The sequence below is a fragment of the Xyrauchen texanus genome, chromosome 33 (genome assembly GCF_025860055.1).
Source record: "Xyrauchen texanus isolate HMW12.3.18 chromosome 33, RBS_HiC_50CHRs, whole genome shotgun sequence".
Lineage (NCBI taxonomy): Eukaryota > Metazoa > Chordata > Actinopteri > Cypriniformes > Catostomidae > Xyrauchen > Xyrauchen texanus.
In genome coordinates, this window is record NC_068308.1 from 9664743 (window position 1) to 9691967 (window position 27225).

General features: G+C 40.0%; 1 protein-coding gene across 1 annotated transcript in view; it reads right to left on the minus strand.

Moving 5' to 3' along the window:
* The window catches only part of LOC127627193 (cGMP-dependent protein kinase 1-like), a 336892-nt gene that overhangs the window by 222440 nt on the left and 87227 nt on the right, over positions 1-27225 (minus strand). The window contains exon 3 of the mRNA XM_052103472.1: positions 25595-25708. Within this exon, the coding sequence (XP_051959432.1) occupies positions 25595-25708 (114 nt within the window). The remainder of the gene's footprint in view (positions 1-25594; positions 25709-27225) is intronic.

Genomic DNA, 27225 nt, shown 5'->3' on the forward strand with positions numbered 1-27225 from the left:
GGCATGGAAAGACAACCAAACTTTGAAATTACGAGTTCTCTGCTTATGATGAGAACATTTCCATTATTTGATAGTCCATACTTAACTACAGCAGACAGTATTATTAAGCTGAACTGTTGTAATGTACATTGTTTGTTGTTGGTTCTCACTTTGAGGAAAATTAACATAGTGTATATCTATTTATAAATGTATACATATTTCCACAAATACTGGACTGCTATCACTCAGCTTTAAAATGAGCAGTTCATGTTATCCTATAATAATTATGTCAAAGGGCATGCAAATTATGCTAATCATTGAGTTGGGAGCATGCCTACAATGCCTTCAAATGCAGCCCATGTAGACAGCTCACTTGGTTTTGGAACAGAGAGTCTGTGATCAGAATTTCTGCCTATACAAAAGTAATAATTACAGATTATTTCTAACTCAGAAAAAAGTGCAAAACAATTCTGCTTGAAAATATCTAGTATACATGCTACAAAACTCTGAGAATCTTTCAAAGATTTGATGTCAAGAGCCTCAAAAAATTATTCTATGTTCAGTCATGAAACTCTACATGGTTTTGAAATTTTATCTGTTAAAGGATTGGTTAATCCAAAAATGAAAATTCCCTTATCATTTACTCACCCTTATCCATCCTGGATGTGTATGAATTTGTTTCTTCAGCAGAACACAATTAAAGCTTTTTAGAAGAATATCTCTGCTCTTTTGCCCCATTCAATGCAAGTGAATGGGTGCCAACATTTTTAAGCTCCAAAAACCAGATAGGTCAGCATAAAAGTAATCCATATAACTCCAGTGGTTAAATCTGTCTTCAGAAGCGATTTTATATGTGTTGGTGAGAAACAGATCATTATTTTAGTCGGTTTTTACTATTCTCCTCCCTGCTCAGTCCAATCTCCACTTAACTTTCGCATTCTTCTCCTTGTGTTTTGGGTGATTCACATTCTTCATGTCAATGCTCCCTACTGTGCAGGGAGAAGAATTTCTTGCAAAAATTGACTTAAATTTTGATCTGTTTCTAACCCACACCTATCATGTCGCTTCTAAAGATATGGATTTAACTACTGAAATCTTCTGGATTACATTTATGCTGCCTTTATGTGCCTTTTGGAGCATGCTTTTCTAAAAATATTAATTTGTGTTCTGCAGAAGAAAGAAAGCCATACACATCTGGGATGACATGAGGGTGAGTAAATTATGAGAATTTTCACTTTTGGGTGAACTATTCCATTAGGCCCATCAGCAAGCATGCATGGTGAATCTGGTTTCACTACAGTGCACTACAGAGTTTTCACTCTGAAACCCTCCTCATCCCCAGCACCACCTGTTTGGTTTTGCTTTAAGGCTCTGAGTATGTTTGTCTAATTGTACAGCTGCAGCAGCATAGGCAAATCTAGTCTGCCAAGACCAAACCTACATAACTTGTCAAATCCATTATAACAACATAAATGTATAGATTTATAGAGTTTCCATGATTGAACTTTGGATAATTCAGAGGTTTGTTCTTTCTCAAAGGACTCATTGTGTCAACCCAGCACATTGTAAACATGACTTGGTTTCCAGGCAGACATTGGGCACCCAGACTCCCTGAAGCTGCACCAGCTAGTAAGATTGGAACTGGTGATTAAAGGCAGCTCTAGCCATTTTTGTGTGAAATATGCATCAAGTGGTCTGCAAACAGACTGTAGGCAGTCTGTGGGTGTGCTGTCTAAGGGTGAGACTACACTGAAACAATCTCTCAACACAGTGCTTGAGATTCCATTTCTCTCAGCATGGCTTCTTGCATGTTTACTTAGCGTAGCCTAGCAGGGGGATATACTCTCCCTCCCTCCCTCAGTTTTACAAGGAAAGAACTGATATAACACAGTTCTCACAACGTGAGATACAAGCTCTGCGATCAGTTAAGTGGATGGCAGGATGTTGGAGATGTTCTTCACAGAAAGCAGGGAGAGAAAGCATACCATGGACACCAGCTAGCTTCCTGATAAAAGGGAGCTGACTTGATTAGCTGTATGTGAATGTGCTTTGCTTTAATTAACACATTCATTTAATGTCATATAGAAACATAATTAAACAGCTACAGTGGCTATTTCTCTGAAAACTCATTGCTTTGTGAAAGAAAATATGACACTACTATACAACCTAACAAAAATGTAACATGGAAACCACTGTTAATATAATAAACTGTGGTAACTTGATGTGGCAGGGTGGAGGGCGGGGCCGGGTCATGATTCTACACACCCGGTCCCTTATCAGGCTAATCAAGCCTCCGAGAGGGATAAAGGCTGACTACGGATGATAGTGCGAGAGAGAGAGAGAGAGATAATATGCCGTAGCTTGTTCCTCGGCCACTCCTCCACCCTCTAACAAACGACAGCCGTGCCTCTCCGGGCGGATCGGAGGCAGTCCTTCAGCCCCTGTCGGACGGAACACCCCGCCGCGTTCTCGGGGAACAGAAGGGGTCTCCCCCGCCCCTGGCAGCGGTTCTTCCACTCCAGGCGGTCGGCAGCGAACCCCTTCCCGCTTTCAGCGGCCAGTAGGTGACTCCTCCGCCCCTGGCATGACCGCTACAGGCAGTTGGTTAGGAGCCTCTTCTCCCCACGCGGTCGGCTGTTCCTCCGCTTCCAGGCGGCTGGGCTCCTTGTCCCCCGGCATATGGCTGCGGCTGCTCCATTGGGGTGGACGGTAGTGGCAAGAACTCTAAAAATATATATATCTGTCTGGCAGATCATTTGTGTAAAATCCCATAGACTTCAATTGAAAATGTCACCACATATAAGCAGAGGCGTTTCCAGCATTGAAGGACATCCGGGGCTTAGCCCAGACAATTTTATTTTCACACTAGCAACCACTTCTCTGTAGTCCAAAGCTGGTGAGAGGGTATTCTTTGAGTTTTGCTCTTGCTGGGCCTGTTTCTACAGTTCCTAAATATTCCACTCTAGTACTATCCTCGACTAACTCTCTCCTCCCTGAATCATCTGTGATGCAAAAGAACAGATACAGCACATAACTTATTGCAAATCAGCTTCAAACAACTAATTCATCAAGTGCTACATATTTCAAATTGTAGACCAATACCATTGAAGAAAATGTATTGGGAAGAGCAGATCAGTGGGATTGCCCTATGATCTATCATGATTCTTGAATTTTCATGTACATTACCATAAAGTCATCACAAAAGAGTTATATTATAGTGAGTAAAGTGAGGTCAAAAAATATTGAATATAAATAATTTATATTTTTTGACATAAATAGTCAAAATGATGTATAAGATCCTAAGTTAAAGCAATACATGAATAACTTGAGTCTAAGTGCATTGACACACCATGGCATCGAACTGTATATAATTCTCATATTCTCTATGAGAATAATTCATCTGTCAAAATCCTTTCATTATGATAATTGGGATAAACAATGTTTCACTTTTAACTTTCTCTAAAGTAAAGTGACTAATTAATTGTTAGCAGTTTCCATGCCTGATTCTGACACAGGTCCTCAGTCTGTTGCTCATCTTTACTACACTCTACAAAACCATTTAATCAAATCAAGGTGTATATTTACTACAAACTAATATCACAAAACAAGTCACACATACATTTTATGTTTATGCTCATTAGTTATCCTTAGAGAAAACAACACCTGATAAACAAGAAAAGAACACTCCAAACGGGACTTGAACTGCAGTCTCCGGCGTGAGAGGCGAATGTACAAGGAGGCTAGAGGCAATGTAATGGCAGTGAACCTCTTGAGGTTTAGCCTACTGTGGGTGAAAGCCAGCTAGATGATGATCTTCAGACTTTAAGGAAAATGACTTCTTTCGGAAAAATCCCCAAAGCCTCATTTGCTTAATTTTTGCTGTCTTTCCTGCTAACTGCTGTTAACTCGCCACTAAGTAACGTTAGTTGATGTTAACGACTGTGCAAGATCCTCCCCTACCTGCTGCATATTCAACAGAGAGGAAGAAACAGAGTCGCCCATAGGCTACCGACAGCAAAGGAACTTATTCTATAGGCTAGATTATGCCTATGTCTATTTTTACAGGCTGTATGCAGTATGTGCAAAGCCAAAGCACAATGAAATAAGGCAACTTATGATTTCGGGGATTTACATAGGCTTTTGTCCGGTTTCATATTTGTCAGTCAACTTTTCAAAATACATTCGGGGCTACACTCAAAACATTCGGGGCTGAAGCCCCGGCAAAATCAGCTGCCGCTGCCTCTGCATATAAGCTATTTAAAAGAGATCACAAGTCATCTCTTTTTACTTAAGCCAGTAAGCTATCATCTAACAACCTTTTAGTAATGCCCTAGCAACCACCTAGCAATTCCTTAGTAACAAAACAAAACACTCAGTAATTTTTTATACAATGAGTGAAAGAAGTATTATAAAAATGTTATAATTGTTTTACTTATTCATATTTGAATTGTTGTAAAGAACCCAAAGGCATTTTTACCAAATACTAACAGCAACAGGGGTGCTGCGGACACGAGTCCTCTGCCTTCACACACACAGCTGTGACACTCCACAATCAGGTATATGCGAGTATATAAATAAGCATGTCTCCAGGTCTTGAAAATATAAAGCTGATTTAAATTTATAAATCATTCATAACTGATAGAAACTATTTTTCACTACTGAATTTATCTGTCGGAGAAAGCCCAAGTCAGAATCTATAAAGACAACAAGATTCCTTACATGCGAGTTAACATGGTTCCACCAGTGTTGGCCAAGCTTGTTAGCAAGAGCGCTTCTAGATTCAGCAGAACCAAAAATAATAATTTCAGTCTCATCATTGTGTAGCTGGAGAAAGTTACTCAATAACCACTTTTTTATGTCTTCAATACATTCCAAGAGAGGTTTAAGTAAATCACCTGATTTCACTGGCAGATAAAGCTGTATATCATCGGCGTAAAAATAAAACAAAATATTATGTCTCCTAATAATATTTCCAATAGGGAGCATATACAAATTACAAAGAATTGGCCCCAAAATGGATCCCTGCGGAACCCCACAGAGAACAGGAGCTACAGATGAAGAGAACCTATCCATAGTAACAATGATAAACTATTCCCATATATACTCCACTCAACTCAACTCAACTTTATTTATAGAGCACTTTCAAAACCACATGTGGAAACAAAGTGCTGTACAGAAGGTATAAAAGTAAAAACAAAAACATAAAAACAATGCAAACATATGACAAAAAAAAAACTTACAAAGCATTGTCAAAAGCTAAAGTGAACAAGTAAGTTTTAAGCGCACTCTGAAAAGCACCCAATGAAGTGCCCGTTAAAAGTCTGGCAGCTGAATTCTGAACGAGCTGCAAGCGAAAGAGAGAAGCCTGACTCACAATCAGATACAATACATTACAATAATCCAAATGGGATGACACAAAGGCATGAACAACCTTCTCCATATTGTGAAAAGAAAGGATAGATTTCAATTTAGAAACTGATCTAAGATGGAAAAAACTATTCTTAACAACAGCATTGATTTGCCGGTCAAATTTAAGCTCAGAGTCAAAAATGACACCAAGGTTTCTCACGCTAGACAATTTTTTCCCAGGAAACAACCCCAGGCAGTCATCATCCACACAGCCCTTATTTCCAAATAAAATCATCTCGGTCTTATCCTCATTTAATTGGAGAAAGTTATTCGCAAGCCAACACTTAACTTCGGCCAAACATGCACGAAGAGACTGAATGGCACATCTATGGCCATGTTTCAGTGGTAAGTAAATTTGAGAATCATCCGCATACAGGTGATACTGAATCCCAAATTTCTCAAAAATCGAGCCTAGAGGGAGCATATAAAGGGAAAATAAAGTTGGTCCCAGTATAGAGCCCTGTGGAACCCCACACACAAGAGGGGCAACAGAAGAAAAATAATCCCCTAAACTGACTGAAAAAGTCCTATCCTTCAAATAGGAAGAGAACCATTTCAGGGCTAAGCCCTGAATACCAACCTGATTCCTAAGACGACCAATGAGAATGTTATGATCAACTGTATCAAATGCCGCTGTAAGATCTAACAAAAGCAGAACAACACGGTTTCCAGAATCAACACCTCGTAGGATATCATTAGAGACCCTCAAAAGAGCAGATTCTGTACTATGACCAGCTCTAAAACCTGACTGGAATCTATCGACGATGTTATTCCTCATTAAAAAGTCATTAAGCTGTGCATGCACAATTTTTTCCAGTATCTTCGAAATAAAAGGCAATTTTGAAATCGGATCGAAAACTACTCATGTCAAAAGGGTCTAAGCCGTTTCTTTTAGAAGGGGCTGAATAACCGCATGCTTAAAACTAACCGAACAACACCAGATGACAAACTAGTATTCATAATAGACAGAATACTTGGGCCAATGGAATCAAGTACCTTCTTAAACAGAGAAGAAGGGAGCACATCACCAGGGGACCTGGTGGGCTTCATATGAGCAGTTATATCATTAAGCTGCTGCAAAGAAACAGGCATAAAACAGGTTAATTGATTCAGTAGGGTCAACACGAGTAAAACAAACATTGACAACAGATGAAATCTGAGATCTAATTCCATCAACTTTACCAATAAAAAAGTTTAAGAACTCTTCACACATCTTAGCAGAAGGAGTGAATGAAGGAGTAGTAGTCGGATGAAGAACAGCATTTATAGTCGAGAAAAGTACTCTAGAATTATTACAGTTTCTGGAGATGATATCAGAAAAATAATTTGATCTAGCCAATTTAACAGCTCTTTGAAATTCGTTCAAATGGTTCTTCAAAATCTCATAAGAGACTTGTAATTTATCTTTGAGCCATTTGCGTTCAGCCGTCCTACACTCATGCCTAAGAACGCAGTTAGTACTGTTCAACCAGGGCTGTGATTTGACTTTTTTTTCCCTGACTTTAACAGGAGCCACAACATCTAAAATCTCTAAACAAGAAGAATTAAACTGATCGACCAACTCTTCCAAACCCATACAGGGAGAGTGTGACTCGGTCAAGGAAAAAAAAGAAGAGACATTAAAAGCAGCTGAAAAACTACTAGCTGTGCATGGATTGAGTATGCGGGATGGAACCGAGGCAGAAGCAATATTACTCGGCGCGCCACAAGGAAAGTTAGAACTTAAAATTACAGTCTTATGGTCCGAAAAAACAGTATCGACAAACTTCACGCTATCAACAGAGAATCCCTTAGATAATACAAGGTCAAGCGTATGACCACGTTCATGAGTTGGACCTAAAACGCATTGCAAAAAACCAAATGACTCTATTAAATTTAAAAATTCTTTGACCAAGGGCTTTGAAGGGCAGCACACATGTATATTAAAATCCCCAAAAATTTGAATATTGTCAAAAGAAGAGACAATACCAGATAAAAGTTCAGAGAACTCTTTGGGGGTCTATAAATCAAAACACATAACACAGATTTAAAAGAATTCAGCGTAATTAGCTGAGATTCAAAAGTGCAAAAGGATGCAGAAGGTAGAAGTCTACACCTAAACTTGTCTTTAAAAACAACTGCAAGACCCCGCCCCGGCCAACAGACCTAGGGGTACTAAAAAAACTGCAACCAGGAGGAGAAAGTTCAGAGAGAGAAGTCATCTCACCAGCCTTAAGCCAAGTCTCAGTGACAAATAAAAAATCAATTTCATGAGAAATTGATATAAGTAACAAGATGTTGTGTCCCTTCTGCCACAACACTGAACAACCCGCTGAAATGGCCGGGAATCTGTATCAGCTCCTCAGCACAAACCTGAATGAGTGGATGCAAGCCGTCTCCTTTATACCCATATGTCCAGGGGAGTGGCATGCAAATTCCACTCGCCAATTCTCATTGGCAATTCTGAAATATCAGAGGTGATTGGGGCTCCCAAGTCTGACCCCTAGTGTCACTACATCGACAAAAAGTCTCATTCCCTCCATCAGGGAACAGAGGTTATAACAGTAACCAAGACGTTTTACATGTCTTCTGCATAAGGCCTGTGACTCACTATACATATTCATATTAAGTGTTATCCTTTTGGGGTGTGATGTCACATAGTGCAGCAGGATGGGATTCTGTTATACTGCTTGCAGCAATGTCGACTGAACTGAATTGAAAGGGAACGTCTCCAGTTACACGTGTAACCTTATTCCCTGAGATGAAGGGAATGAGACATTGCAAAAGCTAGCCACACTACTACGTCAGAATTTAGGAAAGAGTCAGAAAAATCTGAAGTAATGGTGATTGAGTGCCCGCTTATATAGGCCGACTGCACACCTAAAGGACAGAGCTCAAATCACCATTGCCAGTCAGAAGATTGCCGTTATTGTACAAGGGTTTAAACTAGGTCGTAGAGGAAAGTATTTCCCATACTGCTTACAGCAATGTCCGTAAATAAATAAAACAAATAAGATCCAGCTACTACAGCATGTGTATGTGTGCGGATAGGTGTGATAGAAGACTGAAGCTGAAAGCTTGAAGCCACATCAAATAAGCGACATTGACCATGGATAATTCAAAAAGACAACCCTCTTGGGAATTACATGTCAAACTAAAGAAGCCTGGAACTGAGAAGGGTCTGCAAGCAAAAGGGAATGTGACAGAGCACTCAATAAAACACAAAAAAACATTGAACTGGCTTTTCAGATGTGGCAACAACACCGATATTTTAAAGGATTTAAAACAGACCCAGAGATGGAGTTTTTTTCTTGCTGGACAGGTAGCTCTCTAAGTGCGATAGTTCCTTAGCTAGTGTTCACTACTCTAATAGGGCATTTTATTAGGGATTGTGATACTGCAGTGTTTTCAGTTTCATTTTTGAGAAAGAAAAAACTAAACATTTATACTGGAAACAATGGAAATCTCTAAACCAGTTCCTACCTTGGTCTATTTCCCTGCTAGCTATGTTATAATAGTATCCACCATTTACCTGATATGACTAGTAATCATTATGTCTTATGTCATCGTTGCCTCACTTCTGTAATGCTTTTTATTTTAAAACAACTGTTTTTAATAAGTCAAAACAACAGCAGAAAATATGCCACTTACATGCTAATAAGTTATATTTTCAGATATCCATCTTTTTCTTACATTTGTTATTTATTTGTTTATTTTTTGAGGATATAGGGAGAGTTTTGTTGTTGTTATTGACATTTGCTCTGATAAGATGATCACCTGTAACCATGGTTACACCGGTACTCCTCAAACCAACAGATTCTTCTGAGCAGGATAGCGGAGATGAAACCCATCTCACATAATTTTCAAAACAATGTTACTCCGCAAGTAACCTGCAGTTTTATGCTTCAACCGCTAGAGGGCCAAATGTTACATAGTGTAGCTTTAAAAGTGCACTCAGTAATTCTAATCCAATGCACTTTGTCAAATTCTACAAATATCTCATCACAGTCTGCCAGCTGTCCGTGCTGTGGGTGGGCTGAAAAAAAATCTAACTAAAAAAGAGGAATTATGATAAGTAGAAGGCTAGAAGCCGCTTCAAATATCGGTGAAGCATTTCAGCAGTGAGAGACCTCCAAAAGGTAAAAGGAATGCATTTGCTTGCATGAATTTGAGGGCGGAGCTTTCAAAGGAGCACTGAAGGGAGGGGTGTGTTTGTTTTGGTAGTTCAGTTTGAATATCAACAGTGTTTCTCAGGAATGGCTGAGTGCACCTTTAAGTGAAGTATTTACAGTGCATCTGGAAAGTATTCACAGCGCTTCACTTTTTCCACATTTTGTTATGTTACAGCATTATTCTAAAATTGATTAAATTCATTATTTTCCTCAAAATTCTACAAACAATACCCCATAATGACAACGTGAAAGAAGTTTGTTTGAAATCTTATAAAAAATCTTATCAAATAAAAAAACGAAAAAAATCACATGTCCATAAATAATCACAGTCTTTGCCATGACACTCAAAATTGAGCTCAGGTGCATCCTGTTTCCACTGATCATCCTTGAGATGTTTCTACAGCTTGATTGGAGTCCACCTGTGGAAAATTCAATTGATTGGACATGATTTGTACCATGATCACACCTGTCTATATAAGGTCCCACAGTTAACAGTGCATGTCAGTGCACAAACCAAGAGGAGTCTTCCTAGAGCTGGCAGTCTGGCCAAACTGAGCGATTGGGGAGAAGGGCCTTAGTCTGGGAGGTGACCAAGAACCTGATGCTCACACTGACAGATCTCCAGCGTTTCTCTTTAGATAGAGGAGAACCTTCCAGAAGAACAACCACCTCTGCAGCACTCCACCAATCAGGCCTGTATGATGGAGTGGCCAGACGGAAGCCACTCCTCAGTAAAAGGCACATAACAGCCCGCCTGGAGTTTGCCAAAAGGCACGTGAAGGACTTTCAGACCATGAGAAACAAAAGATTGAACTCTTTGGCCTGAATGGCAAGAGTCATTTCTGGAGGAAACCAGGCACCACTCATCACCTGGCCAATACCATCCCTACAGTGAAGCATGGTGGTGGCAGCGTCATGATGTGGGGATGTTTTTCACCGACAGGAACTGGGAGACTAATCAGGATCGAGGGAAAGATGAATGCAGCAATGTACAGAGACATCCTTGATGAACACCTGCTCCAGAGCGCTCTGGACCTCAGGCTGGGGCGAAGGTTCATCTTCCATCTGGACAACGACCCTAAGCACACAGCCAAGATAACAAATGAGTGGCTACGGGACAACTCTGTGAATGTCCTTGAGTGGCCCAGCCAGAGCCCAGACTTGAACTCGATTGAACATCTCTGGAGAGATCTGAAAATGGCTGATGCTCCCCATCCAACCTGATGAAGCTTGAGAGGTCCTGTAAAGAAGAATGGGAGAAACTGCCCAAAAATAGGTGTGCCAAGCTTGTAGCATCATACTCAAAGACTTGAGGCTGTAATTGGTGCCAAAGGTGCTTCAACAAAGTATTGGCTGTGAATACTTATGTACATGTGTTTTTGTTTCGTTTTTAATAAATTTGCAAAGATTTCAAACAAACTTCTTTCACATTGTCGTTATTGTGTATTGTTTGTAGAATTTTAAGGAAAATAATGAATTTAATCCATTTTGGAATAAGGCTGTATCATAACAAAATGTGGAAAAAGGGAAGCTCTGTGAATACTTTCTGGATGCACTGTATATAGCACATTAAAAATAAAAGTTCTGTCAAAGTTCAAAGTATAGTTGAAACATGAACTATCACAAAATATCAACACTATAAACTATAAGAATTAAAACATAAATCCGATCAAATAAATTAATGCAAACTGAAAGACAGATAAAAACATGAAATCACCATCTAGCTTTCCGAAAAATTATAACACACATGAGTGAGTTTTTCCAGCCGCATAATTTTTCTTAAGAATCTGAATTAAACATATGAGAATTCATCAACATTTCTCTAAAGGTGCAAACTTTAAACAAAAAGGTCTAATAGATAGTTTTTTTGAAGCATTGCCATTCAGCAGAGCTTGCATGATTAAAAAGGTATGTGCTTTTTTGTTACATTCTAAAAAAAACATGTCATACTTTGACTTTGCATGCTTTGATGTGTACTCCTAAGAGAAAAAAAAATATTATGTGGCATTTCTGTCATAAAACATTCTTCAATTATGACATCAAACACACCCCCACCGCCATGATGGGTGGAGACACCGTTTATCAAAGCACTGTGTTTCTCCAGTACCAACGAGATAAAGAAAGAAATTTGAAACATTGTGAAAAAAGGTGTCTCCTGTGACCACTTGTGTTCAGATTTGGAGGGGAGGGCTTTTGATTCATGATGACACATGTCAATCACTATGCCAGTGTGTTATTGTGTGGTATTAAAGTGAAAAGAAAAGACAAAGAAAGCACAAAAAAATGGTGCGCTGTTTCTCCCAGATGTGGTTGAAATTTGATCCAAGCACAAATGCAACATGTCTGTTTGTTTTGTGTATAACCTGTATTTAAGGAACTTCAGGTGTTCAAGCTTTTCATCTGTGTTGATTTCAGGCACACAAAAGATGAACTGTGAAGCTCTCGGGATTGTGTATGTATCCACTTTTTAAAATTTTCAGATCAGATTCAACAGAGCTTGACTGACAGATGAGGGGAGGCAATTCACTGCTGCCAAGACGCATACATGATGGATTAGCGTTTACACCTCAAATGCGGTCTGACACATTCATTTGTGTGTATACTGTGATCTGATCACAAAACAGTTCCTGTTTATACCTGCATTTTGGGCTGAACACATGTGATTGGATCACCCAAAATGCATCTTAATACCAGGTGGAAACAGGGTCTTAGTAATACTCTTTCTCCCACTGCACTAGCAGACACATTTTTTTTAACTGTGTTCCAGACAAGATGGTGACAGCGCTTGTCGTGACGTCATCAGAATACTATCTATATTGAAGCTGGAGACCTGGAATAAGAGCTCTTTAATGATAATTGAAATATTAAACAAACATTTTATATATGATAAAATACATTTATATTTGCATGTTATATAACAATTTTTACTATTATAGTTATGTTTGCATGAATATAAATATCAGGCTACTAATATTGTCTTTGACAGCATGGGAACCCCCTGGCGGATCAAGGGATATTGGGCTAACTTGTATACTTTGAGAATAGGTGTGACGAGGCAGGTGAGGAATAAGGATCTAAACGCAGCTTTATTAACATAAAAATAAACAAACTAACTCAGAATATTAAGAAAAACACAGGGAACCAAGCATAGAGCATTAAACTAAACAGGGCTTATATACCAGGGGCAAACAAGGGAACGAGGGACACTTTAGGAAATAATCAAGGGAAAACCAATCATAAAATGAAACTTTGAAACAGGAACTAATCAAGAATTACAACATAAAATACAAGACCAAAAACAGGGAACATGTGACAATAGGGAGGACCAGCTCTGCGTAGGACAGGATGTACAATATCTTACCATTTTGCCATCTCCTACAACTTATAATGGGTTGTCATGAGACTATGTTGAACCTCTTCCTTAATTTGTCCATTTTAAAAAACAGTTGTTTCTAAACATCTATAGTTAACCAAAACATAATCACAGATAAAAAAATATATATAAAAAGCATGGTAGACTTTGCCAATTTAGTTGTGGGTTAAACTAGTTTCCCCAACACTGCTTGTCTCATAGATTATATTGTTAACACAATGAAGAGCTGAAGCCATGACAAGCACTTAACCCCTTGAAAGTCAGCTTGGATATGTAATTTGACGTTGGAACCAAAATAAGATTTAATGATGTTGAGTGATATTATCATAACAGTGTAGCACAGCCCAGCTGTGCTAAGCAATATAGTAAAGTTAAGAGGCATGATGTGACATGGCACATTCTTTTCTCACTAAAAGAGCAAATCAAAGAGGTTGTATAATAAGTCAGTTGAATAAGACATATTTCCTTCCCAAAGAACACTCTTTAAATTCTTCATGATCGGGCAGATCATGTTGGGCAGAGGGTTATGATCAGAGCACATAAACCTAATCAGACTCAATACATCCCTCTCCACTACCATCTCATAAAGTGTTAAGAGACAGGAAGAGAGCAGGATATGAGGATGTCTAGTTCAACATCTTCGTGTCATTTTCACCCTGTGAAGCAGGCAGTCCAGATTGTGACCATCAGGCTTGGGGAGTAATGTGAGCATAAACATAGTTCTAGCAGAAATATCTCGGGTATTCATTCTATCTGGCATCTCATCACAACACAGCCTCTGCTTTATAAGGCCAATCAGGTGTTTCTCATTGTTGGCTTACTTCCATTGTTTTTAAGTCAAACACAATGCCTTGCTTGACCAAGCAACAGTTGCTGTATGTCGGATTATACATTGTGGTCTTCTCACTGTGATGTTCAAGGTCCTCAGCGTTGCTGGTCTTCATCAGGAATGATGCTAAGTTCTCCATCTATACTTCTTTGGAGGAACAAACATCAATGCAAATACCTGGTGGTCTATGGAGTTCTAGGCTTTGTGCTATCAATGTTCTCAATTATATGTGCATCATTTCCCTTGTGCTGCATCAATATCGCTTTTCAAGTGGCAATATTTATTTTTATTTTTCGGTAATCAACCAATCATGTTAGGTGATCGTGTGTTCCACCAGAGTAGCGGACAGGCACGCGGGTAACCGAGCCCTGGGCATTCTCCACTGGGGAATCAGTGGCCGAATTCAAAAAGATTTTTATCTTACCGCTAGAAGTTCTCCAAAGAGTTCCTAGCTAGGAGTTTTTTTTCTTAAAACCTATTCACAAAACTGCTAAGGCAAGTTTTTTACTAAGGAAATCTTAAGATAACAGTAAGGTGGAGTTCACCTTGTTTCTGTAGATGGTTATGGTTTTATTGGCATGCTCTTTTAAATTGCCCTCAGTGATTGGCAGACATGGAACTGCTATTTGTCAGCTAAGACAGACAACTATATACAGTACATACATACAGTAGATTGGATGACTGGATGATGAACATTTCTTCATCTTGTGTTGATGTAATGAAATGATCTTGCATCCCGTCAATAGCCCCGCGCAATTTCCGTAATTCCCTATGAATGCTCCCTTTTTTTACTCTGCAGCGAGCACACATCCACAGGAAAAAATACGCTATGAACTGACGGACGCTGTGCGTTCTGGAGAGGGCATATAGTTTACAGTTTGATAGATGATTCTGCTGATGGATGACAGAAATTCACAATTAATCTATGCTACACAATTTCATTTTGCCTGTGGCCAGGGAGCGCAATTAACTGCATCTCTAACTACCTTTACAATAATAAAAAAACACCCTCTCAATTCAGGCGATACCTTTTTAAAGATCAAGGCCCCAATTGTATTAATTATTGATATGCTTTCACCTATTGTTTACTTTTCATAATAAATCGTATTATTATTATTACCTGGAAATTAATCATTTATTTATTTTTCCCTTCTTCTGGAACACCACTCTATAATACAGTTCTCATTATATTTTCATGTTGTTTTTATGGCAAAAGCATCCATGCTCACACTTTCTGCAAGGGCCATATGCAACGCAGTCATGTAGCCTTTTGTCTGTGCTTCACTGCAACCGAGGTGCTCCTGCTATTTGTTCAGTCCATCTCCTAAGCAGCGCAAATGTGCTGCCCATGTTTTTGTGGCATGTTTTTCTATCGGTTGAGTTCATCTACAAAGCAGTGCAAAGGTGCTGTCCAGGAGCCACAAGTGCGGCATGTCTTTTGGGTTGTGTTTCCAAACGCCCCATGACATCACAAATGCAGTTGATAGATAAATAATTTATTCTCTCTTCACATGGCAAACATTGTTTATATTTGAAATGGTATTGCACAAACAATGTCGCCCTTATTGTAGGGCTCAAACGCAACATTGTTTGTCCTTTTGCAGGGTTTGCACAAGCAACATCGTCCTTATTTTAGGACTCAAATGCAAACGATGTTTGCCTTCTGCAGGGGTTTTCACAAACGACATTGCCCTTATCGTAGGGCTCAATGCAAAATTGTTTGTACTTTTGCCGGGGTATTGTACAAACTATGCCTGGCCTTTTCACAATGGCTCAATCACAATGCAAGGGCTCATTCAGAAGCATTGGTTACCCTTCTGTGAAGATATTGCACAAACATACCATTTAGTAGGGGCTTAAAAAATAAGCTAGCCTATCGTTCTGTATGGCATGGCACAATACTAGTATATTTGTACAGTCATATACAGGCTTTTGTTTGTGTCATTCATTTATATTTCTTCTTATTTCAGATTTTCCCCTCAACTTTAGAAGACCTGGTTTTTCTTTTCTTTTGGGGGGTGGCATATGTTTTAAATTAGGTTATTTTTCTTTTGAGCTAAGCTCCGCTCCCATGCCATCATTCCTTCTGGCAAGATCTGACGGTTCAACAAGTATTAGAGCGCTGAACTGAAGGAAGGGGCTTATGCCAAATTACGTAAGTATTTATACATTCTTATTAATCCCAATAATCCTGAGTCTTTGTTAATGGAAATGGAATACGTAACAGTTTTACGTAATCAGAATACTAAAATTGTGTAACTGCGCTCTCAAGGCAAACAAATTCAAACCATGAAAAGGGCTTTTTTTTATAGAGATGGCTAGTAAAGAATATTTTTATTTTATTTTCAATATTGTTATAAAAAGGGAAACAACATCAGTTTAGTGAAATGTATCCCTTCCAGCTTTGAATATGCTGTCTTTTTCCAAGGAACAAACACATAATTTAAAGACACATTTGAAGGTAAGTCCAACACGTACATCATGTTAACTAGGTTAATATTAGGCTACAATTAGTTATTAGGGTCTTCATGATAGTTTCTCCATCTGACCGTCCATTGATCATTTTGCGGTAGCAGGAATAGCTGCCAGTACTTTGAAGTCAATTGCGCATCATTGATGGTATGGCAGAAAGGAACATGTTCCTTATTGAAGCGGAGAAATGACCAAAAGTGGTACAAGTGTTAAAGGAGGCTTGCCATTTTCTCAGCCAGTTTTGCACTTACTTTTAACCAACTGGTCAAAATGTCAAATTTGACATAAAACCTAAACCAACTTTTACCCTAAAGTTGGAGTAACTACTGGTGTTGTTCATCGCTTTATCTAAGGACAAGTTCCTTTAATGTTTTACAACCAGAGAGTGTCCAAATACTTTTTGTCTTCACGTTATATCTATTTATGTATAACTTTAAACCAAACAAACATATATATTTATATATATATTTCATTAATATAAATGGCACTTAGTTTATTATTTTGTTATCTAAGGACATGCATACATTTTAAGTGTGACTTAATTTCTCAAATACTTTGGTGTCACTGTATATCACATTATCTGTGCGAAGAGAGCAGACTTGCGCTTGATGGTACTTTAATCTGTTTGTAGTATAATTATTTCCAGACAGCATAGTTAGGACATTAACAATTTGACACAAAAAGTGATTAATTTATTCAGATATTTACAATATAATATACAGAGACATGCCAGTGAAAAAAAAAAAGTCTTGTTTTATCACAGTGCTGTGATCATTGTTTGGATCCTTTGTTTGGATCAGTATGGTGCAAATCAGACTAATGATCCAAATCCTCTTCCAGAATGTAATTAGACTTGGGAGTCCAGAGCTAATCCAAGACCTAAAGCATCTACGTGATTTCCGTGCTGGAAATGTTCGATCAACCTCAGTCGCAGAAGCTGGAACTACAATCAAAGACACTACACAAGTGCATAAGCAAACATTAAAGGGATAATTCACCCTAAAATGAAAATTTCAGATTTCCTAGATGTGTATGACTTTATTTCTTCTGCTGAACACAAGCAATGATTTTTAGAAGAATATCTCAGCTCTGTAGGTCTTTTCAATGCAAGTGAATGAAAAAACAGGGGGATATGTTATCAAAGGAACAGCGTGATTCAGTGCACTGCTTGTCCGGAATTAAGCACATTGGGTCCAAATTTAGGTGGGGGAAAAACAAACCTACACACTGATTTTCCATGTGATCATGCTGAACAATTGACCATCTAGAATGTCTAATTTTTGTGATGTTTTTTCTTGAGAATCTCATGTGGCAGAACATATGTGGAACGCTCCTCACAAAGCCACCGAAACATGTATATGAGGAACAAAATCACATTGGGTCTTAATGTTTTTGTGACAGGTGCAGTTTCATATAATGACAGAGACTGCCTCATCTTGTATACTGTATATTTTCTAATAAAATGAACTGCACTGTACTGTTAAAAAATATCAAAATACAGTTTCATGGCTGGAGAATTGTCTTGATAAACACGGCACTGGAATCTGTGGTAAAAAAGCTAGTTTTGCACCCTGGCTCCCTCACAGTGGTGCAGTGAAAAGCAATGATAAATTAGAGAAGCAACAGAAAAAAGTCACTGGCTCTGCCATTTGAAGTGAGGGAAACATTTTTGTCAAAACTAGCATGTTATAACTTGATAAAGATGATGCCCATTAGTTCAACCTTAAAAATGTTAAAAACGTCACCATGCTTGTTTGGTTCATTAGCGACTGGGAGAGAGCAGACTGATATTTTCACTGTGACTTTCAATCTTAGTCAGACATTCAGACAATACCAACCCCTATTAACCAGTACGCCTACTATTTTCTGAACATGCTTAAAAGCATTATAAGCCACAGGCAGTCCTAAACTATCAGGTATAAAAATAAAAAAATAAAAAGTCTTTGACTTTGTAAAAATGAATTAAATCATTACAAAACAATTCTGGGTAAACCAGCAATCATGATTGCTTCTAGGAGCATACATATAATTTTTTTACTTAAGCCTGAAAAAAATGGCACAAGCCAAAAAACAGCCCAAAATCACTCTTGGGAATGGGATTTAGTGATATTCAAAAAGCTGAATAAGAAAGCACTTTTCAATTTTAAGATAAATTTTCAATTCAGTCAAACTGCTTTACATCTGAGAGAAGTCCTCTAGCTTTATCTCACTTAAACAGACTTAAACTTTGAACACTTATTTCAATCAGAAAAGCTGGTATAAAGCCATATTTCCCACCACACATGCTGTGAGCAAAGGGACACTGCCAAAAATTAAGGGGGTGAAACCATCTCTCCTGGGGACTTCACCACACCAATAATATTCAATGCGGAGGGGTTTCTATGGCAACAAGTGACTCATGACACTTCATGCAACAATGAACTGGAGTGACAGCTTCTCTCAAAATTGTAGCTGCTAATGCCCTTAATGAGTGGATGCAGAAATCAAAGCAGAACTGTGGCTTCACCATACAAACAGAGCTAATGAGGTGTAAAATGGGCAGTCTACAACAAAGTAGTCTACTCTCTCTGCCTATCTATTTCTCTCTCCCTTAACTCAAGAGCAGGCAGATGTTGTACAACTCCTTTGCTAAGCTATTAGTCACCTGAACCACTAGCATTTTACACCTATCAAACCACTGCACTGACGCTGTTCAAATGGATGACAGTTTTTGCATTTAATGAAAGGTGAGAATGACTGGCGTCCATCTGTGAAAAAAAACAAGCTCCTTGATCTTCCTGCAAATGCTAACGAGCTAACAAGTTTTAACTGTCATTGCATGACTGTTTTGTGTTTTGTTGCCTGTCTTTGTGTGAGCACACGGTTTTGGTTGTATTCCCTGCTTGGACGCACATGTCATCTTGGCGGCATAAACTCAATAGTTTATCTGTCCCTTGTGAACACGGGTGCACCTCACCTTGTGCGCCCAGGTTGCGAGCTGTCTTCAAGTTGTGCTGAGGTTCAGTCACTTGGGTCTAAGGTGTTGGGTGTGTGTGACCGAACTCTCACACAGATGTCCTGTCTTGTTTTTGTCGTTACCTCACAATGCACGCTCAGGTTTCGTTTAGTGTGAGAATGCGTGGCGCTGCTTTGTTTGCCATTCCTACGCATTCCTACGCCGGTTAGCATGAGCGTATATTGCCTTGGCGATGTGCACATATGCCATTCAGAAGTTTTGTTCTCTCGTGAGAGCACGTGGCTTTGTTTTGTTTCTGTATCGCTGCATGTCTCTCTGTCTTACATCATATCCCCCTACCTTGTTTGCTTATTATTAGTTAATTATTAGTATTTATTAGTTCATTTACATCACCTGTCCCCTGTTAACCCATTTGATTTCTCTCCTTATTTTATTCTCCTCATGTGTGCTGTCCAGTGCTAGTCTTGTGTGTTCCAGTCAGTCTTGTTTGTTGGTCTCATTCATGTCGGTCCTGTTTATCAGCCCTGTTCCTGTTCAGTCCTGATTCCCCATTACCCTCTGCCCCAGCCCTGGATTATTCATTTTCCCCTACGGGGTTGTTTATGTTTGTTTTCCCCCTTGTGGGAATTTTGGTTTGTGTTTGATTCATTTTTGTATTTAAATAAATTCCTTGTTTTTTGAATCTCTGCGCTTGGGTCCTGACACTCTATCCTTCTCTCCATTCTTGGCACATGCAGGAGTGACTCACATCTCACTTCTCTGTAAAGGTAATTTCTTGTAGTTAAGTCCAGAAATCTCCAGGGAATGTGCCACCACTAAAAATATGCATAACATCATTAAAATTATTTTTTGATAATGTCTCACACCTTGATGTTTTTATGAATCATTTCATCTCTCTCTGTCTCTCTAAAACTCTTTCTCTTGGCTTCCATGTTGAATTTGTATTTCAGTAGCATGTCACTGACTTTTGATTGGATATCCACGCTTCAGTTGTATTTGATATTTATATTTACTGTTTCTGGGTTAAAGGGTTTTGAAACACCATTTTACCTTGCACGAGTCCTAACCAGACGCAACACAAAAAGATTCCAGGGACAAGCAATTTGTCCACACTGAAAGCTTCTTGACTGTGAATCACCTACATTTAATGATGAATAAATCTGAACAGTCGGATGGAACAGTCTGTTCATTGAACATGAATATATTTCTCTCTGAAGTTGTGTATGGATATACCCCAATGGGACCAATACTCAATCACACACATTAATAGGGCAAAGTTAATCTATGAATCAGATCCTAGTTCAGTCCATTACATGTGTTTATGTTCACGTGGTACTCCTGTTCCAATTTCCCCAATCTCCATGTGACAGGGAATCAGAGAGAAAGTCGGAGGGAGCCGGTAAGTCTGTCACCTCTCCTCCATTCTCTGTGTGACAGAACTCTGGTTGAAGACAGCGAGATCTCAGCAAAACGGTTGGAATGTGTGTCATCTGCTGCCAAAATCAAGTTGTTTTGATCCAGCTAGTGAGACACCGGCTTTAATGTACAGTTATGATTAGTATTTTGGACCTATGATAGTTCACAACAGTGTTACCTGGCATGACGCTGCCGAAATAGAAACAAAGCGATTGATAATGTCCTCTCACTCCTCTCGTCGCTGTTGTGGTTGGTTAAGACAAAAACTCTGATTACTGTGGAAAACATACCTTTCAATGTTGTGCCACATCTGGTTAGGACATGATGTTACACTTGAGACAATCAACAAGCAATAAATACTATAATATTTATATAATAATATCTATTAATACACCTTTTTTTTTTTTTTTTTTTTTTTAACCAAGTCAGATTTGAGTCTCATCAAGTTTGAATTAAAAAAAAAATATAGATTTTTTTTTTCTTTTTTTTCTCACAGTTATTCAGTAACAAGCAAGGGCCATTCTGGGATTTCAATTTTAGGGGGGCTCAGCCCCCAATGACATTCTAAGATGTGCACTTTTACATAATGTATTCCACATTTTGCAAAGACAGTGTGTTGTTTTTTTTAAACTGTGCTTAAATCATTCAAGATAGCCAGATACTGTAATATTCATTCACAGTATTGTTGCCTTCTATATGAAACATCATTAAGTTAAGAATAAACAAAACTGCTTGAGGAATATAAACTAACCATATAAAGTATAATTGTAATTGTCTTTAATGGCAAAATGTTTCATCTGTCCTAATCATTCCTTTTTTCTCCCCCATTTATTAACAAAAATTGTAAAACCTGAATTAATAAACGTTTATAGTTTAAAGTTACATCAAACAACACAAAACCCGTCTCTACAGTAAATGTAACATTTATATACATAATTAAATCTAAATATATTAGTGGGAAACAGTTACATTTACCTATGTGCATTCCATGTTTGTATTGGATATGTGTCACGATTCCCCATTGTCTGCTCAGTGTTTCTCCCCTGTCACCTGTCCCGAACTACACGGGCAGGTGCCAGTGTCATTGTTTCCACCTGTGTTTAATTTACTTATCATCATCCTTCTGTATTTAAACCCTGTTGTTTGTTCATTCATTGTTGGTTGTTATGGTGTCTTTGACTGTGTTCCTGCCATGCCCACAGTGGTTGTTTCTAGTGTTTACGTTTTTGTTATCCCCTCGTGGATGTTTTGTTTGTTCCCAGTGTTTTGTTTTATTCAGTGTTTTCTTGTTTATTTAATAAAAGAGCTGCATTTAGATCCTCACTCCTCGTCTGAATCGTAACAGAACGACCGACCCATATGGATCTAGCGGTTCTTCAAGCGAACTGTCAACTGCTCAGCCTCATGCAGGAGGACCGTCCCGTGGAGGACCACATTCACGATTTCCTTGAGCTGGCAAGTGTAGCGGACTTCCCGGACTCCTCCCTGGTGCCTTTCTTCAGGGCTAACCTGAACAGTTCGCTCAAGGAGCGGTTGCCACCGGCGACGCGCGGCTGGACGCTCCTTGAATTCGTGGAAGAGACTCTGCTGGCCTGTGGCTTGCTGTTCACTGTGGGCATCGTTGAGGAGGACCCTGCCTCTCCTCCCACAGTGGTCACCCCCCAGTCTTCCATGGCTCGTCCCTACATGCCTGCCCCACCTGCCAGCGAGTCCACACCCACGCCTGCCTCGGCCAATGAGCCAGCGCTGCCAGCTTCGTCCACCCGGAGGAGGAGGAGGAGGAGGAGGAGGAGGAAAGACTTCCGCTCCCCAGTTCACGCCAGCCACGACCAGCGAGCCAGCGCCTGTAGCCTCGACCGTCCCAGAGCCAGAGCCAGCGCCTGTAGCCTCGACCGTCCCAGAGCCTGTAGCCTCGACCGTCCCAGCACCTGTAGTCTCGATCGTCCCAGCGCCTGTAGCTTCCACACCAGAGCCTTCTAGGGCTCCGCCTCCAAAGCTTTCCACGGCTCCGCCTCCTGAGCCTTCTACGATGTCGCATCCAGAGCCTTCCATGACTCCGCCTTCCACGGCTCCGCCTCATGAGCCTCCCACGGCTCCGCCTACCACGGCTCCGTCTCCAGAGCCCTCTACGGTTCTGCCTCCTGAGCCACCCATGGCTCTGCCACCAGAAACTTCCATGGCTCCGCCTACTACGGCTCCGCCCTCGGAGCTCCCCATGGCTGTGACTCCCAGGCCTCCTGAACCTGTCCTTGCCCTGTGGCCAGCTCCCCAGCCTCCTGAACCTGTCCCTGTCCTGTGGCTGCCTCCCAGGCTACCTGACCCAGTCCCCTTCTTGTGGCCTCCTTGAACTGCCTGCCTGCCCTCTGTGCCTCCTTGGACTGCCTGTCTGCCCCTTGTGCCCCCCGTGGACTGCCTGTCTGCCCCTTGTGCCCCCTGTGGACTGCCTGTGTGCCGCCTGTGGACTGCCTGTCTGCCCCTTTGTGCCCCTCGGACTGTCTCTTTGCCCCTTGTGCCCCCCTTGGACTGTCTGTTTGCCCCTTGTGCCCACTTTGGTCTGCCTGCCCCCCCGAGCCCCCCCCCTTCACTCCTTGGATGATTTTGTTTTTGTGGGGTTTTTTTTTTCATTTTTTTTTTAGGATCGTCTGGAATCCGCTCCTTTGAGGGGGTTATGTCACGATTCCCCGTTGTCTGCTCAGTGTTTCTCCCCTGTCACCTGTCCCGAACTACACTTCCCATAATCCCCTGCTCTCATCACTGCCAGTGTCATTGTTTCCACCTGTGTTTAATTTACTTATCATCATCCTTCTGTATTTCAACCCTGTTGTTTGTTCATTCATTGTCGGTCCTGGAATGTTATGGTGTCTTTGACTGTGTTCCTGCCGTGCCCTCCGTGGTTGTTTCTAGTGATTACATTTTTGTTATCTCCTCGTGGATGTTTTGTTTGTTCCCTGTGTTTATCCCCTTGTGGATGTTTTGTTTTATTCTGTGTTTTCTTGTTTATTTAATAAAAGAGCTGCATTTAGATCCTCACTCCCCATCTGCCCTCGTCTGAATCGTAACAATATGAGATGTTATTGATCAAGCATCTGGGACTTTTTAAATTCAATGCTGAAAGTTGCACTTTAAGGTGATGTGGGAAATCAAACAAAACTAAATATATTATTTCTATAGGACTAGTTATAAAATTATGACAGTAAAACATAATTTATTTTGGAGACTAGACATTTGAGATGTTTTACTTAGTGCTTTAAAGTATAGAGTTCTCAGTAGAATTATACGTTTTGTGGTCTGCATTGCAATATCGAGGGAAGCCCTATTGGCTTGAGCAATATGTCCTCTTATGTCTGTAACGGGCTTAATGATTAAAGCCTGGTTGATGCCTGCACACCAATGTGCTCCAGAGATAGTGCAGTTCAAGAGATAATCACTTGTGTGAGGGGTGGTTCTGCTGTAGCTCGCTACTGTAGCTTCACTGACATGAACAGGTTTCAATTGCGCCGCACAGATGCATGTTTCAGATGAGAATCATGTTTAGTGCTTAAATACTAAACAGAACGTGAGATGAATATGACATTTATTTACATGAATATCTACCCAAGTGCAGAACTTGGAAACAAAACAAAGAAAAATACAGCACAAGAGCACAAAAAAACAGCAATACAACAAAGGAAAACATGATTTTGTTTGCAATTCTGATGACTTTGCTTAAATTTTTCTTTTTTACTTTTTGTTTTGCAGCAGCATATTTTAAATGCATTTATATATTTTTGATTCATGCTTGTTATTTTTGATCTGCACTAATTATTTTGATCTGCGCTTATTTATTTTTGCACGTATTTTTTATCTGCGTTTATATTTTAATTCACGTTTATTATTTTTGGATCTGTTACCACAGTAATTTTGAAGGGATTTTGATCCCATAATTTCTCATCATGTATCTTGCATTGCATGTTTGCAAAAGTTCAAAAGAAAGGAAAAATAAATCTCAGCCATGCAATCAGTTTAAAATTTTAAAACAATTGAAAGAGGACTGGCCGCCAAAAGAGTGTGTGTGTGTGTGTGTGTGTGTGTGTGTGTGTGAGAGAGAGAGAGAGAGAGAGAGAGAGAGAGAGTGAGAGTGAGAGAGTGAGAGAGAAGGGAGTATTTGCATGTGCCCCATCCTCAACAAAATAGATGCTAAAGATTGTACTTCATCATGACAAAATAATGGCTTTGTGGTTGTTTCTCATCTTGGTAGCTTTCTTCAAATATGAGGGCCTGGCATTTTGTCACACTTAAGAGATACAGACGAGACACAGATACTGACTCACCTCCCTCCGTAGCTGGTATATGCTGTTATTTTACTGTTTCATATAATTCTTACTAGTGTCAATAACAATGATGCATATACTACAACTGATTTAAGTGAGCCTACAAAATTATTTTGCTAGGCTGGCAAGCATACAAATGAGCCTTTAGGAATACAAGACACGTGAACCTTTTCAAACACAGGTGTAGATGCAATCAAGGGAAGGTATTTGAATTATTTATGCTGCAGAGTCAGACAAAACATAAAATCCTGAGAATTTTTATTGCAGTTTTGCTGGTAAACATCCTTTAGGATTCAGCTTGGAAATATCCAAATTTTAAACCACTGTATACAAAGGAATCTGGGCCACCTCAGTACCTGATGATGTATGTTTCTATAGATATACGTATATCTATCAGAGTTGTGTGTGTGTGTGTGTGTGTGTGTGCATGTGGTTTCCATGGTTACTCCCTCCTGAGAGTAGTTGTTCTTGCTAAGTTAAGGATGACAGGACAGTGTATTTGTTTCCATGGTTACTCACTCTTGACTGTGGTCTGTCTTTGTGCATTTATGCAGAGGAATGGGTTTTCGTGCCTGTATGTTTGCATATTTGTGTATGAAATATCAAATGTTCATACTAACAATGAATCAACATGTTTGAAAAACAGATTGAATGTATATTGAATATGCATAATACACATGCATTGTTTTCCACACTCACTCTGAACCGTTGCAGTCCTGGTGCAGTTGTAGAGGATGGCAAGCTCTCCGAACACCTTCCCCGGTCCCATTGTGCAGAGCTTCATGCCCTCCTTGGTCACCTCCACCTTGCCATCTGAAAGCAATCAGATGGGAAAACCTTGAGTCCATTCATGATGCTCTGTTTATGAAAGTAAATATGGAAATGCATCTGTGCCGGCTTAATACATTCAAATAAAAGTATCATTTCATTAGGTCAGCAGACATGAGCATAAGCTTTAGATGGGAGTAGGAGAGGTAAAATCACTGGGAAATGTAGGAGCTCTCTAATGCAATGTCTCAGAGAGATATAGGCCTGTGAAAAGAGAAGAAAACAGAAGTGGAATGGGATGATTAGTTCAGTATTATGCCTAAACTATTAGATGAGATATACTGAAACCACACTGAGGGGGTCTGGAACTGTTATTTCAGGCTTAATGTGCAAAAACACACACTTCCTTAGCGTCAGCGGTGTTGGGAAACTACTCTGAAGCTGAAGCTTGCCAAGCTACAACAGGGCTCAACAAAAAAGGCAGACCAGGTATGGGGCCAATGTGAGAGTTTTGAGCCAGTTGACAAAATTGTCACTTGCCCTATCAGACTGTGCAATTTATTTTACATTGTTTATGTTTACATTTGGGGGCGGCACGGTGGTGCAGCGGTTAGCACTGTCGCCTCACAGCAAGAAGGTCGTGGGTTCAAACCCTGGTTGCCCTGGCCTTTCTGTGTGGAGTTTGCATGTTCTCCCCGTGTCTGCGTGGGTTCTCTCCGGGTACTCCGGCTTCCTCCCACCATCCAAAAGACATGCAGGCTAGGTTAATTGGTGTCTCCAAAAAAATTGCCCTAGGTGTGGATGTGGATGTGGATGTGGATGTGGATGTGGATGTGAGTGTGAGTGAATGTCTGTCTATGTGTGGCCCTGCGATGGACTGGCGACCTGTCCAGGGTGTCCCCCGCCTTTCGCCCAATGTTAGCTGGGATAGGCTCCAGCCCCCCGCGACCCTGTACACAGGATAAGCGGTTGACGATGGATGGATGGATGTTTACATTTGTTGATCTGGTGCATGTGTTTGTATCTCTTTGATGTATTGAATGTTGTTGTTTCATATTCTACAAATTAAAAATCAAATACAAATTTTCACGATATACAATATATCCAGCAGGCTAACATCGATGTGGTTTTGATAATAGCAAAAATAGATCGAAAATTACAAACCTATCAGTAATGTTTTGCATCATATAGTGTGTTTATGAATATAGCTGTAAAGTACATTATATCATTTGCAGCTATTATTGGAATAAATACTACATAAATACCATCCATCCATCTTCAACTGCTTATCTGAAGTCGGGTCGCGGGGGCAGCTGCTCCAGCAGGGGGCCCCAAACTTCCCTATCCCGAGCCACATTAACCAGCTCTGACTGGGGGACCCTGAGGCGGAGATGTAATCTCTCCACCTAATCCTGGGTCTTCCCCGAGGCCTCCTCCCAGCTGGACGTGCCTGAAACACCTCCTTAGGGGGCATCCTTACCAGATGCCCAAACCACCTCAACTGACTCCTTTCGACACAAAGGAGCAGCGGCTCTACTCCGAGCTCCTCACGGATGACTGAG